We start from the raw sequence: 18,051 nt of genomic DNA on the forward strand, positions 1-18,051 counted from the left end.
CCAATCTGTTTAATTTCTTTAATTTAGTAAGATATCGACTTTATATTGTTGTTATATTTGGAGTTTATGTGGTCAAATGATGCTAGAATTGTTTAATATCTTTAATTTAGTAAGATATGAACTTTATATGGTTGTAATATTTTGATTTTATGTAGTCAAATATACGGGCCGGGTTTGGACCGGCACGGCCCAAAAAAGGCACGACATGGTTTAGGGCCGGGCTGGGCCGCTGTTTTTACACTTCGGCTTGACACGACACGGTCCAAAAATCTTTTGGGCTTTGTTGGCCCGAACCCGTTTAGCACGATGGCTTGGGCCGAGCTGGCCCGGCCCGGCCCAATTCCCAGCACTAGTTTTAACTGACTGACGCCTGTCGGTAGTTACGCCCCACATTTTCAGTTTCAGAGTAACAACACACCAAGCTTTTTGGTTTGAGCCCGGAAAGATCCAGGGCTCCGACCTCCGAGCAACTGAACAACTCTAGGGTCCCCGCACGGAAAGCGCAGGGATTCACAGGAACGTCGGCATTGCGTGCAAGTTTCCCGGCCATGGTCCACTTTGGATCCCCGCGTCCGGAGCAGAGCAGCAGCGACCAGGAGTTAGAGGACGACGCAAGGCCCATGCCTTGCCAACGTGCAGGAAGCATGGGTGTTGCTCCCTGTATTTCCTTTTTGTGGGGCATGCATGCACTACAGTTAGTTGCTCGACTTGAGCGTCACGGATAGAGATGGCAACGGGGCTATCCCCATCGGGGATCGTCGGAACGTTTGCATCCCCATTTAAAATATATCCCCCGTTCCCCGCCCCCGTCCCCGCTCGCGGGGATAGTTTTTCCCCGTCCCCGTCCCCGAACGGGGATATCTCCCCGACGGGTATCCCGTCCCTGACAAATCCCCGAGATGAATACCATTCCAACATCATGACTAATATATTTTAGATGCAAAATGAGCAAAGATATAGTACTTGTTCTCCTCATACAGTCATACCAGTAACGATTCAACAATCAACATAGACATCAAGTTTAAGGCGTCAAGCAAGCACGTAACATCATCATCACACATCAGTCACTACCGATTACACAAAAGGTTACTGGTTACATAAATAGCTAATGCTGAATTGGGTGAGCACATTGCAAATGCATGCCTTCTTGACAGTTGATTTCATGAATTTGCACTTCTCCCCAGGTAGTTCGACTGTACTTAAAGTGAAAGTTCCTGCAAGAATATATATGGAAACACAGAATAGTTATAATGTGGTAAAATACTAGACACATGAATTGATTGTTCTTATTTTATATGAACCACCTGTAGCCCTTCCTGCACCTCTTGGAGAACAGACCAGAAGGTAGCAGGTTGCCCTTCATCATTCACCATCCCTACACACACAAACACACATATATGCAAGTGTCATTTTCAGCTAGGCTTATGAAGTAGGAATGATGAATTACAAGAGAAAAGGCTCCAAATTGAAGAGAAAGAATATGAGCTACATAAGAGATATACCTTTGTATTTGTTTCTGATCCAATCTTGTGAGCACATTAAAGCCTCCAACATTTGAGAAGTCAACCTACTACGATGCTCACTTAGGACTCGACCGCTGGTGCTAAATGCAGATTCTGAAGCAACTGTGGTTATTGGAATGGCAAATATATCCCTTGCTATCCTCCTCAAAGTAGGGTACCTTGTTCCTGCAACCTTCCACCAATCTAAAATATCAAATCCAGTTGTATGTATGTCCACCATCTCATCATCCAAGTAGCGATCGAGTTCAGATTTATTCCTAAAGGATGCTGGTTTAGTGCTTGCAAGACGGGCACTAAAGGAAGACAAGAACCCTGAATTGCCTACTGAAGGTGCTGCTGACTTTGCACTACTACCACATCTACCTTCATCTTCTTCCAAATTGTATTGAAGCATCAAATCAGCCAATGAGTTTTTAACCTTTTCAACCTCATACTCACAATTTATTCCAGGTGTACCAAGTAACACCTCAAAGCACTGAAGCAACATTATTTGTTTGAAACGCGGATCAAGCATAGTAGCAATCCCCATCAACCCTTGAATATCAGTCCAATATTTCTTAAACTTTGCTTCCATGTTAACTGACATTGCCTCTATCAATGGATTGCCACAAGATGACCACTCTGTAATGTTACTTCTAATATCACAAATCTTGTAGAAGAACATATTAGCAGTCACATAATTAGTTCCAGAGAACAGATCAGATATGTCATTGAACATTTTAAGCCTTCCTATAACCTCAGTAGCAAATTCCCATTCTTCCTCAGTGGGACAGCAGGAATATTGCTTATCTACACGAGTTGCTCTCATGAAAACAGCCCTATATGGATATGCAGTACTAAGCATTTTGTAGGTGGAGTTCCATCTTGTCTTGCAGTCCAAGCTTAACTTCTTATCAATGGTAACATTAACATACTTAGCTATCTCCTCAAACTTCTCTACTCTTTTTGGAGTGGCTGTCCAATAAGCTACGCTATCACGAATATTTTCAATGGCGTCTTTTAGTTGTTCTAATCCATCCTTAACAATTAGATTAAGGATATGACAACAACAACGCATGTGTAAGAATATACCATTGGCCATGAGCTTACTCCTTCCAATCTTTCTCACTAGATAAGGAATGGCACTATCATTTGTAGTACAGTTATCAAGTGTGATGGTTGATACCTTCTCATCAAGATTCCAATCCACTAGTGACTCATAAAGTACATCACCAATAACATCATGAGTGTGAGGGCTTGGCACATATATAAACCTACAAATCACACAAGAATTTTGTATAACATGTTCACACAAAAATTTCAGACCCACAAATCACAATTATTACCTCATGATAATGTTTCTTAGTGTCCAAGATTCATCAACAAAGTGTGCAGTGATAGCCATGTAACCTCTCTTTTGGTTATTAGAGGTCCACATATCACTAGTGATAGCAACCCGGGATTTAATTCCGGTCATGTATTGAATGGCTTTCTTCTTCTCTAAATCATATTGCTCAACAATGTGCTTCCTGAAATAAAAAGGGAATAGCTTTAGGAATAAATAACACATGCACACAACATAACAAAAACATGTTACAACCATGATATTATGTACCTTAGTGTGTTTCTAGTCCCAATCTTGAACAACGGTTGAAGGGCATGCACAAACCTTTGAAATCCAGCATGATCAACCATGCTTAAGGGATACTCATGGAGAATTATCATGGCAGCAAGTTCCTTTCTAGCTATGTCCTGATCAAATGTGTAGTTTTCCACTGAAACTGTCCCTGCATCTGTGGCACTAAACCTCAAAGAAGTTTGTGACAATGTCTTGTTCCCAGCCAACTTTATCTTCCTAAGTGTGCAAGACTTCAAGTGATCATGCAAATGCTTAGTCCCAGCCCGTGTTTCGCCTCCAAGCTTGGTGAAGCAATAGTTGCATTTTGCCTTTATTTTTCCATTCCATCTCACTCTCTTGAACTCCTTCCAAACGACTGATGTGAGCTTCCTCTTTGAACCTACCTCAACACCATCTTCTTCTACACACTCCTCATCTTCTATTTCAATTGCTTCTGATTCATTAATAGATTCATGACGTGATTCAGCTTCAGGCTGTGAACTAATTGGAGCTTGGCTACTGCCACCACTCTCAATTGACATCTGAAACCTATAAATCAGTATAGATTTGCTCAATATAAATCAGCAAATAGAAACATTTATATAGTCTTATAAAAATATGCAGATAGAAACATCTTATATAAATCAACAGATTTTATATGGCACATTCTCGTACGGACAGCAGGAAGCAAGTGTGGTCTGTGGTGTGTGCGGTGTGCCTTTTGGGCTGCTAACGGACAGCAGGAAGCAAACTTGGGTTTGGGCTGCTTGCGAGTTGTAACAAGCAATTGATTAGATTGGGCTGCAGCCATTAGACTGGTGAATCCCATCGGGGAGCAGGGACGGGGACAAGTGGAACGTTCCATCCCTGGTTCACCCGTTGGGGATGATTTTTAGTCCACGAGGATCCCCGCGGGGAGCTATATCATCCTGTTATCATCCCCTAATAGATGAAATCCCCACCGGGGATCGGGGATCGGGGCCCCGTTGCCATCCCTAGTCACGGACAAGGCAGGAGATGACGCGATCTGCTACCACTAGCTGCCGGCATGACCCCGTCTACGAGACAGCCTGCCGTGTAGAGACCGCTGCGAATGCCTGCGAATCAACGGGGTTCCTTGTGGTAATTTGCTCATCCAACATGTAATTATTACTTAGCGGCAAAAGACAACGCCAGACAGCTGTAGTGACAGCCAACTAAAGATCTTAAATGCATATTATAGGCCTGCATACGTTCGTAAAGACAACTTAGGGTCGGTTTGATATAAAGAGTGGTTTTCCGGTTTTACAATACTATAGTTTACAATTTTACAATTGTCATGATAATATTAAAGTTTTGGTCAGCTTCAGAAATATCATGTATTTATTTGGATACAACATTGTAAAACAAAACCTAGCCATGGTATCTAGAATACTATTGTTTTGAAAATATATTTTTTAGAAAAACAACTAAACACCTCATATCATAAAATACTCTAGTATTCCTTTTAAACCATGGTATTGTCTAGAAACTACAAAAATATTGCCCTCCTAAATAGGCCCTTGCTATCGAGATAAACAACATACACCATCCACTGGCGCACTTAGGTTGTCTCCAACAGATTGTTTTATACTGTAGACTATACCGTTCGTACCATAAAGTTTGAAATAGAGAATGTAATTTCAAGATAGGATACTGCTAGAGACATCCACGGACACACCCGCAGACATGTTTCCTCCGACGCAGTGCATTCAAAAATAACCATCACAGCAACAACAGCACAACTCAAAGGAGTTGTCTATTGGCAGCAACACAAGCCAAATAATTAACATGTCATCATGTGGATGAATGTATCTTCTTGTGCAGTGGTAACTAGTACAACTGGACTCCATTCAACGACAAACAAATAAATAAATAACTCAGTCCTAATTTACCACCAAACGGTAATTGCGAAGAAACCAAAAGAAAGGTGGCCAAAACTAGGACAATCTCTGTTCGATGATTTAAGTATGATACAAAATCTAATGCGACATCAGAACATTTGAAGTCCGTAATCATTTGGGCGCCCATATACAAGAGTGCCACGGACTTGTCTGAGCACACATTGGGGGCATTAGCTTACTGGTGGCCGACTGAATATCATCAGTTTTCAAGCAGAGACAGAAATCATTCCCTCTTCTCTGGTTTCTGGACCTTGACATACGGCAAGAATCCAAGGAGGTGCGTGATCCGCGGCTCCCACCCGCGCTGCTGAGCCCGGCAGAACATCAGGAACGTGTTTGCATAGTACGAGTTGAGGCCCATAAGCACGTGCCACCACGCGTGCCCCTGCGGGTTGACGTACCAATGCGAAAGCTTCTTGCAGAAGACGCGATCAACCAGCCAGCAGAGGGTCCCAAGGGTCAGTGTAAGGACCCACAGTTTTGCGAGCCGCTTCGCACCCACGTCTTTCGTCTGTATGTAGTACTTGTACATCCGGGGGATGCAGAGCAAGCAGAGGCCAACGTAATGCAGCTTGAATACGACTTGGAACCGGGCAAAGAAATGTACTACGGCAAAGGCAGCACCATACAGGAACAGGAAAGTTGGCATTGTGCTCCTGTAGTGCCAGTCCGGTGAATAGAGGACATACATGTAGAGAAGGATCTCCCAAACCATAGGAGTCTCATCACTCTGTTGTAGGCTGCAAAACATAACATCAACAATGCAACATATTACCTAAAAGATTACGTTGCACAAAATAAAGTGAACATTAAGAAAATTAAAGTACAAGTCGACTAAACAGGTCACAGAGGTAGAAAGTTTATGGAAATATCCAACAGTGCACAACATGCCAAAAGTGGAAGCATATGTGCCAAAATGGAACACAAACTATTTTCAGGTAGTTTCTGCAGGCATGTGTATGCAAGGTGTATTTGGTGGGTCTAGGGAGCCGTTAACTTACAAGGTAGATCAAGAACCATTTGCACAAAATGAACCCAAGAATCCCAAACAGGAAAATAAACAGACCAACAAGAAAGAACACTGAACATCTAAGCAATATACCAATGTTTTACAGGAAATTTAAATCATCTTTGTTTGCGAGCTAGAGTTTTTGTTCAGCAGAGTTATGCTTTCAGGGTTTAAATAATGGAAATATACTCCTGTGCATACTAATGCTGAAAAACCTGTACCAGAAGTTGACACACCACTATAGCGCAGGGACTGCATTCAATCAAGAAATTATGAAGGAAAAAACACTCCCGTGAAAGCTTGTGCAATGAGTAGCAGAATTGCTGTAAGCTGTGGCTTTATTTGCACAAAAATAAAATATCAATGCAGTCATTACATCCTGAGCCCACTATACAGTGCCAAATGCATGTAAAGACTGTGCAATTAGCAGAACAAAGAGGACAAGATTGCACAAAAGGAGCACAATGATGCTATGTTCCATGTCACTCAATGACCTTCAGCTCAACACGACAAATTGCACTAAAATATGTAGCCTTGCATTACCAATTCTTAAACCAGTAGTTCCTTGATGGTTTTGGCAGGAAGAGCAGGTCTGGTGCAGTGCTGACAGCTGTCGCACTGAGTCACCAGGTCATGAGATCGAAGGGGCCTCTCCGCATTTGCAAGGTGTAAGGCTTGCCTCGGTTTGTCCCTCTCTAGATCCCACTCATGTGGGAGCCTTCGGAACTAGGTCCACCTTTGATAGTTTTTGCAGAATGCATGCAGTTTTGCAGAGTTCACCCATGCACCCACCATATGCACTCATGATTTACCATATAATAAATCACTCAAAAAATAAGTTTAGCCCTCTAGCTAGTTAAAAATGGCTATATTCCCACCCCCAAATAATTTTTCCTGGCTTCATCCCCTTAATGAGTATCTAAATATTCTGAAAGTTCATCTACTGAATATGCACACAATCCAAGGGATAGTTATCTTCCGATTTTGAGTCAAAATATATAATACTAGACAAGATTGTGCAAAATAAAAGAAGCCAGTCAAATGTGCAACAGAATTTTTTATATACAAAAAAAATGAAACATTGGATGAGCTCCATATCTATAATTCTACAGAGAAAAGCAAAAGGTTGGATATTCGAGAAAGATAAATAATGCGGATGTTCTTGATGGAGCATCAAATTAGAAAACTCCTTACAATTAATGGCTCACACATTTTTATAACAGATGAACATATCATCTTTTGTGCAGTTTTATACGAAAAATGGCTAGATGGATAAATTATTTCCATTCTATGCAAATGACCGTTTCCCAAAATGGTATCAACAGTTCTAACTTTAATACATACGACATACCCCCTCCAGTCAAAAAATACTTAGTCACATTTGAGTAATGGTCTTTGATGTGTGTACCTTTGGCCTAATTACTTCTAGGTTTTTTATACGAATTGTATGTTTCCGAACTCAATAATTTGAAAGCTATTTATGTTTGTGTTTATATTAAGGTTTGACCAAATCTTGTCTTAAATGACATGTTCTTGTGACAGAAGGGTGTAGGTTAAAAAAACATACGTAATTCATAGCACCAAAAGAAGGTATAGCATAGCAGACAAACAACACCCGAATACAATGCACAAGGCCATTACATAACGAGCAGAACTCGATCAAGTGCTTTGGATAAAAGAATAAAGCCCTTATAACAGTTTCTCATGTAGGTACCAGTAACCACAAAGTTAAAAGTGTCATTTCACATAAACATAAAAAACTGTCAATTTAAGAGAAAACTTACAGAAGTTGCAAGGTGGCATGGAAAATCATACTCCCAATAGCAAGTATCATATTGGATATGTGCAGGACACTAAATCGTTTCTCAAAACCTTGGCAGAAAGCATTCACTAATCCAATAAGTGCCAAAAGAACGCATGGGACATTAGAGATGGTATTGTAGAATTCTGCGATATATGACGAGTGTGCATAATTCTCCTCGCACAACTCAGTCGTTGATGTCACAGGCCCCCAGAAGCTTGCTACCATTGAATCTGCCATTCTTAGCTCTTGATTTGCTACCCTAGCAACAGCTTATGTCACCAGAGTTAAAGGTCAATTTGGCTGGTGCTAAATCATGAGTGCGCCAAAGAAATAACCTGCAAGGATGATATGCAAATTTGTCATACTTCAGTTTAATCGTGCTAATCCAGCATACTATTAGTAGAGTTCCCTGTGATAATCAAAGAAATAGAAAGATAATTCAGAGCCAGGTCTTCTGGCAACACACCAAATTAAATACTGTCGCTGAAAGTGTCCCTTCAAAATAGGCAATCTAAAGTCAAACACTATCATAGAACACCTAAACAATTTCCTTAGCAAGAGATAGACAATCATACCTACCAATACTCAATAATTGACATGTGTAGAAGTAAACTCAGAGAAACACCTGCAAATATTCAATACTCATGTGCAAAACTAAACTCAGAGACAACTTTCATCGACACTCTAACATCGAATCTACCACATCACACAGGTCATATGAGAACTTCGAACCCTAATCTAGAGTATACCTCGATCCCAACCACATCCAAACCAAATTCCCCCGGCACACGCTCCACAACAAATATGGGATAACCGCAGCAGGCAGCGCAAGGGTGTGCACGGGTAAAGGACATGGGTGTACTACAATTGAAATTGTTTGTAGACAAACGAAAAATATTTTTGCAAAAAAACAAACGAAAAATAGTTTGTAGACACAATACATGTATACCACAAATTGAAATTGGATCAGATCCAGATACAAATAGCTGGTTTTTGGATGATCCGTTTCGCACAGCGTGAACGGAAGAAAAGGAGTGGGTGCTCCGGTGGCGAACGTCCCGAAGATGGAGATCACACCTTCCGTAAGCCGGCGGCAGCGGCCGCCCACTCGTCGGCAGGGGAACGGAGACCGTGAGAGGTATGCTGTGGGGCGGAATCAGATCTCTAACTTCCACCTCGATGACGCAACAGAGCAGTCAGCTAATCTACCCCATCCGCTGTTGATCCAACGATAGCTATGTCAAAGTGACGTGGGCTGCACAAAGTTTAAGGCCCATCACAGCCACAGGTCCTGCCGAGAGGCGAGAGCTTCCAGCTTCCCATGCCATTAGAAAGAGAATTTTGCAAACATGACACTGTCTACGGCGGGCTTCAAACTTTTGGCACCGCCGTCGTGGCAATTGAACGGGTGGCACTGAAATCTCCCTCCAATTGTAAATTTGGCATCGCGCGCGCTTAATGGTGTTTAGCCCTTGTGCAGTGCCCGTGCTACCCTCGCGCCGTTAGAAACTTGTCGCCGTCCGTTCTTCTACCGTCGCCCGTGAGTCTCTCGTATTCCATTCTCCCTGTCTCCTCTCCTCCTTATTCTCGCCCTGGCCGTCGTCTTCCTCGAGCTGCTCTGTTCGTCTCCGCGCACTGGGTGCATTCGAGCCATGTCCTCGTCCGGATCTCGCCCTTACCTGCCTCGCCGGTTCCTGCGCCCGTGCTCCATTGCCGACCTCCGACGCTGGTGAGCTTTCCTTGTTCTGTAACCCTAGGGTTTGCAGATTAGAAAGCCGGCATGGATTCTGCCGCCGAGCATTGTGCCCAGAAGTTGTCCTTGGCGGCTGTTGCAGCCCGTGACACACTGAAAGCTTCTGCTGCCGCGAGTATTGTTGCTGGTGATTATTGCGCCACATTTTCGTTAGGTAACGATGTGGTTTCTACTCTGGATGTTCTTGAATCCGCTGTAGCTGCGGAAAATAGTGCTTTGCGATCTTACAAACAGGCGACTGCAGCCGTCGATTGTGCTAAGGAGACAGTGGCCAAATATTCTGAGGTTTGTATTCTTAAACTTATGCCCTGTGATTGAAATGTGAAGTGAGGAAATGTGAAGTGAGGAAATGTGAAGTGAGGAAATTTGAAGTGAGGAAATGCTTAGCCCTGTGATGAAATCTTTGAAAATAGTCAACTGAATACTACACTTGTTGTTTTGATGCGATGAAATTTGTGAGGGCTATGGCTATTTGAGCCTGTTTGTTGCTGTTTCATTGAATAATTTGACCAGGGGCTTGTGCGTTGAGATTAACAGTTTGCTTAGCCCTGTGATGTTTTATTTGAAAACAGTGAACTGTATACTACACTTGTTCTTTTTATGTTAAGAAAATACTGAGGGCTATGGCTGTTTCAGCCTGTTTCATGCTGTTTAATTGAAGAAATTTACCTGATGCTTGTGTTAATGGAAGATGATCTACTTGATTAGCCCTGTGAGGTTTTCTTTGAAATTAGTAAACTGTATACTACACACTTGTTCTTTTTATTCTAAAAAATGACTGAGGGCTATGGCTGTGCCATGTTTGCAAAATTCTCCAGTTCAGTATTATTGATATGGCTGTTTTCAGCCTGTTTGCTGGTTTCCAAAGATGACCCTGAACCCTCAGCTCACTTTGGCAGTCTGACTGTTGTGGATGTTTTCAGCCTGTTTTTGCAGTTGAGTTCAAATTAGTAGTTGCCCTATGATGTTTACAACTGCCTAGTACATATGATGATTTTTAAAAAAAACTGAGGGCATATGCATGTGTCAGCCAGTTTGGTTCATTTCATGGTATGTGGTTCATTTCATGGTATGTGGTTCATTGTTCAGTTGTAGCACCAATGGCTGTCCATATTCTAATGTTAATTTTGTTTTCAGGTGAACCAAAAACTTGCGCAAGCACTCAGATATGCCATGTCTCAAATGAGTGATACGGCTAAGAAACTTCAAGAAACTGCCTCTTTGTGCTACACAGATGAAGATGTTGTAGACGGTTTCAAGCTGACTCAAGTAGCTCGTTCAATGGACGAGATAGCTGAAATGCTTGAAGTAACTGCAATTGACTGCCAGGTCTCGATGATGGATCCAACAAGTATGTTAGAAGCTGGCTATGCTAGTGAAGATACTGCGGTGTGGGAGGACGTATTCCGTGACCGAGAAATAATGAATCAACCATTAGAAGTCGAGACACTTGCTGAGCACTGTGCTAAGTGGGGGCTTAATTACAATGAGATCTGGGATAGATCAGTGTAACTTTGGCTTGTGTAGTTCTTTTGTAATGAGTTCACTAAGATGAACTAGATCAGTGTAGCAATGGCTATGGTATTGTAATGCGTGATTTCCAAATTGTAAGACATCTTGAACTACTTGTGGGTACTTATCTTCTATGAAATGAAATGAAGTACCTGTTATCTTCTATGAAATGAAATGACTAGTTCTGTTCTATTGTTTGATCTACTTTGAAGCAAGAGTGGTCATGTTAAACCATTATCTGTGACAGAAAAGCAAGCACTGGTGCTTGCAAGCATTGGTCCATGAGTGCTTGCTGCGCAGCTACTTGCCCATTTTCTGTTAACAGAACAACAAGCATTTTTTGTTGCTTGCTCCATGAGTGCAGTAATGAGTTCAAATACTAGCTGCTATTCTGTCTATTTGAACTCATTTTCTGTTGCTTGCTCCATTTGTAGCAGTATCAACAAAAGGCTGGAAACCCATGCGTGCTTGGTGCTTGCTGGTTGCCCAGAAAATGGGTTGCTGTTTGCCCAGGAAGTTGCCGAAAAGAATAGCAGCTAGTGTTTGCCCAGGAAGTTGCCGAAAAGAATAGCAGCTAGTATTTGCCGAAAAGCGAGGAATTTGCTGCTACCTCCATTTCTGCTTGCTGCTTGCCCAGGAATTTGCCCAGAAAACATTTGCTCACACAGTAATGAGTTCAAATAGACAGAAATACACAGAAATACACAGAAAAAAGAGGAAATGTTACTTAGGTGTGGTACATAGGTTCTGGGTCATACAAATGACACAGAAATACCGTAGGTTCAGGGTCATACAAATGTCACATAGGTAAGTTACAGAAATACCACTGTCTCATACTCAAACATTCTTTTTCCTAGGTGTGATCTTTTTAACAAGGACACGAACTACACGTTCTTCGGGTGGCGACGAAGGTCTTTCAACAAGATCTTCAATAGCTGGTATAATTGCAAGGTCTGATCTTTCAACAAGGTCTTCATTAGCTTCATTCTCTTGGACATTTGCCTGTGATGACTCAGGTACATCTTTGGGGAACCAGCCTTTTGTTGAATTTTTCCTAGGCTTCCGCTTCCTGTTTCAGAGATATTAGTTAATAGCAATAAAATAGACAATTTGTAGACATAAATTACTTAATATCATAAAATAGACAGATTAAATGTAACCTTTTCTTTGTCCCATTTAATGGACATTTGTAGCTTGCTTTCCTGTGCCCTAGTTCACCACAGTTTGGACACATGATCTTGCCCCGAATGCTTTGCTTACCACTGTCAGTGTTAACTTTCTTTTTTCCACTACCTCCCTCAAGGCATCCTTTCATCCTATTTTTCCTCTGTCGACCCACAGCTAGTCTCATCGAGGACTGCATCAGAGCACGGAATGCCTTCTCCCAATTCATCTTCACAGGGAATGCTATTTCGAAAACGGGAAGCACTTGAATCATCTTCCCTTCTATCATCTTGAGAATGTAGTCCAAGCTGATAATATAGACCTTGTTCACTAGTTACATCATTTCTTCCTTCGTTGTTGGTTTCTTCTAACATTATTGAATCCCAATCAATTTCATGAATTCCATGGCCACTCGCCTATTCACCAGAAACAGTTGTTATGTAATATGTAACTACTAACTTGCATACAATTAATTCAAACTACTGACCACTGTAGGTTGTGTCCCAATACAAGTCAATGTCCACTCGTCTTCTTGGACAGTGTATGCAGTGGTTTCGTCCATGGTGGGAACTGCCTCTTTGTTGGGAGTATTATTCATAGTACACTGCACATAAAATGGTGCTCACTGGCTGGTAACCTGTAGTATTGTTTACTATGCTAAATGGAACCGCGCAAAGGAAAGGAACGAAGCAAAGGAATTTCTTACCAGAGCCGGCGGCGTTGGGGGACTTCAACCGCGCAATGGAATGGCCCTCAGCGCAATGGACCACGGGCGCAGGAATCCGGCGACGCAGGGAAGGGCGAGCTCCGGAGAAGGACAGGGCCCAGTGCGCGGAGACAAAGACAGCAGCTCGAGGAACACGACGGCTAGGGCGAGCAGAGTTGGGGCGAGGAAGACGACGGCCAGGGCACAGAGAGAATGGAATACGGGACCTTCACGGGGAGATCTCTTCACGGGCGAGAGAGGTAGAAGAGGAAGACGACGGCAAGTTTCTAACGGCGCGAGGGCAGCACGGGCACTGCACGAGGACTAAACACCATTAAGCGCGCGCGATGCCAAATTTACAATTGGAGGGAGATTTCAGTGCCACCCGTTCAATTGCCACGACGGCGGTGCCAAAAGTTTGAAGCCCGCCGTAGACAGTGTCATGTTTGCAAAATTCTCCATTAGAAAGGGCCCGTCCACGTCTTCTGGTCGAGCCGAGCGTCGTCACCATCCCGTCGTGAAGAGCCGCACCGTCGCCATCCCGTCATGGAGAGCCGCGCCGTTGTCATCCCCTCACCGAGAGATACGCCGTCGCCATCCCTTCGCCGAGGGCCGCATCGTGGCCGTTCCCATGCTGAGCGTCACGCCGTCCCTCGCCGAGCGTCGTCACCGTCCTGGACTCTGCCGGCCTGCAGCGTTTCACCTCGCCGACGTTCTGCAACCTTTGACCCTATGCAGAGCTTAAGCTCGGCTAGCTGCAGACACGACTGATGTCCTAGGAACTTATTTAATTTTTAGGGTTGATTTGGTGACAAAAGGGATTGGAGCGATTGAAGGGGAAATAAACTAATTTCCCCCTCAATCTCCTCCAATCCCCTCGTGATCTGGGATCACCAAATCAGTCTTTAAGGGGCTGTTTAAACTCCCTTGTGTTAATGGGTTTTAAAACACTTGTTTAAATTTCTAAGTGCTAAAATTTAAAAATGTAGTGCTAATCTTTAGCGCCGTAGATCTCAGCAGACCCTAATTAATGCTCTAATTGCAATATGGAGGGCATGTCTGTAAAGTGTAATTCGTGCAAGAGCTTAGGATCTGTGTAAATTGTGGTTGTATCTAGAGCAACAAAATCACGCAAATTATATAGATTGTCATTATGTTATAAATAATCCTAGAATTGAATAAAAGATTCTCCCCGTCCTAAAATAGTATTCGTTTTAGAAAATTTATGGACTCATACAATATTGATGTATAAATTTTATATATGTCTAAATTCATCAGCATCTATTTGAATCTAGATATAAAAATAAAAAGAGCTAAAACGTCTACTAATTTGAGACAACCAAACATTGATGATAAGGTTCGCTACAAATGTATGACTTGCAATTTTCTCAATTTGGCACATCGAGCTACTTCTCATCTAGAGATAGCAATAGGGACAGATCCCCGTGATCCATTAGTGGACAGGAATAGAAAATTTTCTTAATAAAAAATTGTCCTCCGATAGGTAAATAGGACGGGTTGAGGAAGCATTACCCATTCCTGTTCCTCGCAGACCCCGTTAAATTTACACGTGATGATGTTTCGTGTAATAGTTAATGATAAAAATAAATAATTATCTTATCAATAGATCATTTATTGTATAAATATGCTTAATTTGATGTACTCATAATAATTTCTTACATATGATGATGAGCATAAGTGACAATGTTTTGTATTAATAACGGAGTACATACTTCTTAATTATAATTTGATTTATCCCCGCGGGAAACGGGGATGATAAAGAAACGTCCCCGCAAACGTTCGTGTAGATGCGCGTGGAAACAAATTTATCGCGGGGACGGGAATGGTGAACTATTCCCTGACAAAGAATTTCCCGTTACCATCCCTGTTTTCATCTAGTGTGTAACTTATTATTAATAAACGGCACACTTACATGCTTAGTAAGCAAGCCGAAGAAGAAATGAGTAGTTTTCTCAGTGCCATGGATCCGGTCATTGTTCCCACAGGTGTTGCTCCCCCTATTGACTTCGAATACAACAATCCTAAGGCTTTATTCGGTTGGAGAGTATTAGAGAGGAATGAGAAGAATTAGATCTCTCCCTATTTAATTTTAAATAAAGAGCCAACAAGGTGACTCAAAATAGCGTCCAAAAATCAAAATATTACATTATTTAAATTGTTTAGTACACTAAAAACAAATTGTGCTCCAACAATTAAACCATAAATCATATATTTTAAAAAGTAAATTATATTATTAGGAATGATAATAATGGTGTAGAAAACAAGGATACTAGTCCGCGGTATAGTATATTTGAGTTACTTAATGGTGTATCATTTTTTTTTGATAAAAATTATAAAATATGTCATATATTTCAAGATAAGAAATTGATTTAAAACACGATTGGAGATGCTCTAACGAAATAAGCCCGAAGAAAAAAAGAGGTGCAAACAAAAAAGTTTTAAGCGCAATAGAATTTGACATAACAAAAAAGTATAAGGTTGAAAAGAAGGAAGATAAGAAAAGGGGAATGCTTAAAGATAAGGGATTATTAGCTGAGTTGGTTAGGTAGATAGAGCAGTGAGTTTAACTTCATGTGGAAGCGTGCGACAATACAAACTATTTCTTCAATTACAAGGAAGAAATGTCTGAATTATGCACCTTCTCTCAGCTATTCATGGTAATATTCAAAGTAATAGACTGTTCCTCTGAAGTCTGAACCATACACTGTTTTTTTCTGAACTTTTAATTTTGCAGGGGAAAACACAGATGATGTTATTGCTGAATTCACATTTGGTGCCATCTGAATAACTTTTTGCAAATTTGTTTGAATGTCTTCTGCCGTCTGAAACATAGATTGTTTTGGAGAACAGGTTTTGGATCTGTGGTTTAAGTGTAAAATTCGTATGACCAGCGATCACCTACTGGATGCAGTGGAACGGCAACGTTTGTACATCTCTGAATTTACAACAATCAGCAACATTTTTTATTCAATTGCAGGACTATTTACAACGAAATGGCAATCCGTATAATTTGTGTGATTTTTCTGCTACAGTCAAAAATTTACACAGGTTCCAAGCTCTTGCACAAATTGCAGTTCGCACGCATGCTCTGTATACTGCAATTAGAGCATTGGAAATTTTAAAAAAAGCTCAGCAGTCGTGTCTGCAGCAAAGAAATATGGGTTTTCCTCGCAGCTTTGGCATCAGAGATAAAAAACGGATACTTATTTGAATATTAGTTTTTTGGTTTTATCGTGAATAAATAGGATATTGAAGGATATTGAATCTTCTGTGTAAATACTTGTTTTTAGTTAGCATTAAGTTTGCAAAGTTCCATAAAAAGTAAACTCAATTTTATCATATATAACAAAATTATTCAGCAAATAATAGACAATACCTTCACCAATGCTTATTTCCATAACAGTCAACGAGCAAACCGCTGATGCACAAGCCACAATAGCAATAGCAAAGCTGAAACTTAACCTTCACATCACTTATTCACATCTCCGAACGCGACGGAGCGGCGATGAACAGATACCGGTACACAGCCGACCCCAGGCCCCAGCCTAGGGCAGCACCACACACGACGAACACCAGGATATTTATCACGCACTCGGGGAAGACGACCAAAAGACGGTTACCCACGTACAGAGAAGAGCATTCCACGACGACCCTGCTGACATTGACACGCACGCATCCATGGATGATTTGCTTATTTACGAGGAAGTCCTGCCGCCGCCGGCGCCAGTGCCAGCACCGGCCTCCTGCGCCTTGCTCTGGATGCCGTGCCCGGCCTGCGCGGTCTTGTGGCCCGCGTGCGCCGCGGCCTCCGCCATCCTGCGGCGCGCCTCCTCGACGTAGTCCGGGGTGCGCTGGAACGCCTGCCGCGCCGTGTTGGCGAGGCACGTGAGCGAGGACAGGCCGCCGAGCCCCAGCGCGCCCGACGTGAGGAACCCCGCGACGGCCGTGCCGATGAGCAGCGCGGCGGGGACGAGCACGGGGCTGAAGAGCAGGAACACGGGCGTGGCCAGGGCCAGCCCCACCGTGGAGGCCGCCAGCGCCAGGCCCGACAGCACCAGGAGCAGCCCGCCCAGAGGGAACAGCGTCGCCACCGTCAGCGCCTGGGACGCCGTCGGCCCCTTGTCGTGGATCATGCCCTTCACCTGCTCACCCATCGGGCGGCCGCCCCCCTGCTGCTGCCCGTAGGCGCCGCCGCCGTAGATGCCGCTGCGGTCGCGATCTGCCATGAGTCGTACGTTCGTGCGCTGCGGCTGGTGGAGTGATGTGATCGATGATGGATCAAGCAGCTTTGCAGGCAGAGAGAGAGAGTAGTGAAGTGGAAAGGCCTGGCCAGGCAGCCGTATATAGGGAGCGAGAGCGGTGACACGTAAGGAAGGGGAGGGGGTACGTGGCCGAGGTGGAGGCTTGCATGGAGTACACCGCTCGAGTGAGGCTGACACGGCACGAGCGGAGGGAGTCCCGGGCTGTCAGAGTCATGGGAGGTATGCCGTGGGTGCGTGCCAGCGCCAGGGGCTGTACATGTGCATGGACAGCGCCAGCCAGCAGACGGTGGTCGAGTCAGCTAGCGTGGGTGGTTACTAAAATCTACTAGAACATTTGGCGAACTTCAGGCGCCCTCTAATGATTTATAGACTAACAAATTTTCGGTTCCGCACCAAGCCTCTTTGCTCCAACTTCATTTCTACATGTAAGAACCACTCAGTTAATGCAATGAATTTGAAAGAAAAAGGATAGGAGGTTTGCCTTACATTTAAGGAGGAAAAGAATAACATAGTTACATAGGTTGGAGAAGAAAAAACAGTATTGATGGCCTCAAGTAGTAATGTGTTGCTCGTGACTACATATTTTCAGCCTATCTATGACACTTCAAAATTTCTGCTCTGTAACCAGATCTACTTTACTATTTAGATTTGTGTGAGAAGTAATTTGTATTTCTTTTCAATATTTTTCCACGCGAATTCATAGCACATAATGTAGCCTAAACATGGTTCAAACTGATATTCAAGATTGTAATTACAATTACCAACAACAAAGACCTTC

The 18,051-nt window shown here is 42.9% G+C and overlaps 2 protein-coding genes across 6 annotated transcripts; both read right to left on the minus strand.

Moving 5' to 3' along the window:
- Positions 1 to 4,900: 4,900 nt before the first annotated feature.
- Positions 4,901 to 9,149, minus strand: LOC100273412 (Alkaline phytoceramidase (aPHC)). Of its 5 annotated transcripts, none has more exons than XM_008669447.3 (3): positions 8,933 to 9,149; positions 7,836 to 8,190; positions 4,901 to 5,782 (listed from the first exon to the last, which is right to left on the minus strand). In XM_008669447.3, the coding sequence occupies exons 2-3, from the start codon at positions 8,090 to 8,092 to the stop codon at positions 5,266 to 5,268; spliced, it is 774 nt and encodes a 257-aa protein (XP_008667669.1). In that variant the 5' UTR covers positions 8,093 to 8,190; positions 8,933 to 9,149; the 3' UTR covers positions 4,901 to 5,265.
- A 7,239-nt stretch (positions 9,150 to 16,388) lies between these two features.
- On the minus strand, positions 16,389 to 17,328 carry LOC100280594 (oleosin 18 kDa). Its single transcript, NM_001153513.2, has one exon. It carries the CDS (start codon positions 17,235 to 17,237, stop codon positions 16,707 to 16,709), a length of 531 nt encoding a protein of 176 aa, NP_001146985.1. The 5' UTR covers positions 17,238 to 17,328; the 3' UTR covers positions 16,389 to 16,706.
- Positions 17,329 to 18,051: the final 723 nt, after the last annotated feature.

The sequence above is a fragment of the Zea mays genome, chromosome 1 (genome assembly GCF_902167145.1).
Source record: "Zea mays cultivar B73 chromosome 1, Zm-B73-REFERENCE-NAM-5.0, whole genome shotgun sequence".
Taxonomy (NCBI): domain Eukaryota; kingdom Viridiplantae; phylum Streptophyta; class Magnoliopsida; order Poales; family Poaceae; genus Zea; species Zea mays.

Bases quoted from the DNA above. Each gene is read 5' to 3' on its own strand.
- LOC100280594 (NM_001153513.2), bottom strand. From the start codon at position 17,237: ATGGCAGATCGCGACCGCAGCGGCATCTACGGCGGCGGCGCCTACGGG.
- LOC100273412 (XM_008669447.3), bottom strand. From the start codon at position 8,092: ATGGCAGATTCAATGGTAGCAAGCTTCTGGGGGCCTGTGACATCAACG. The intron at 5,783-7,835 runs GTAAGTTTTCTC...TATGTTTTGCAG, and splicing joins CATGCCACCTTGCAACTTCT to CCTACAACAGAGTGATGAGA.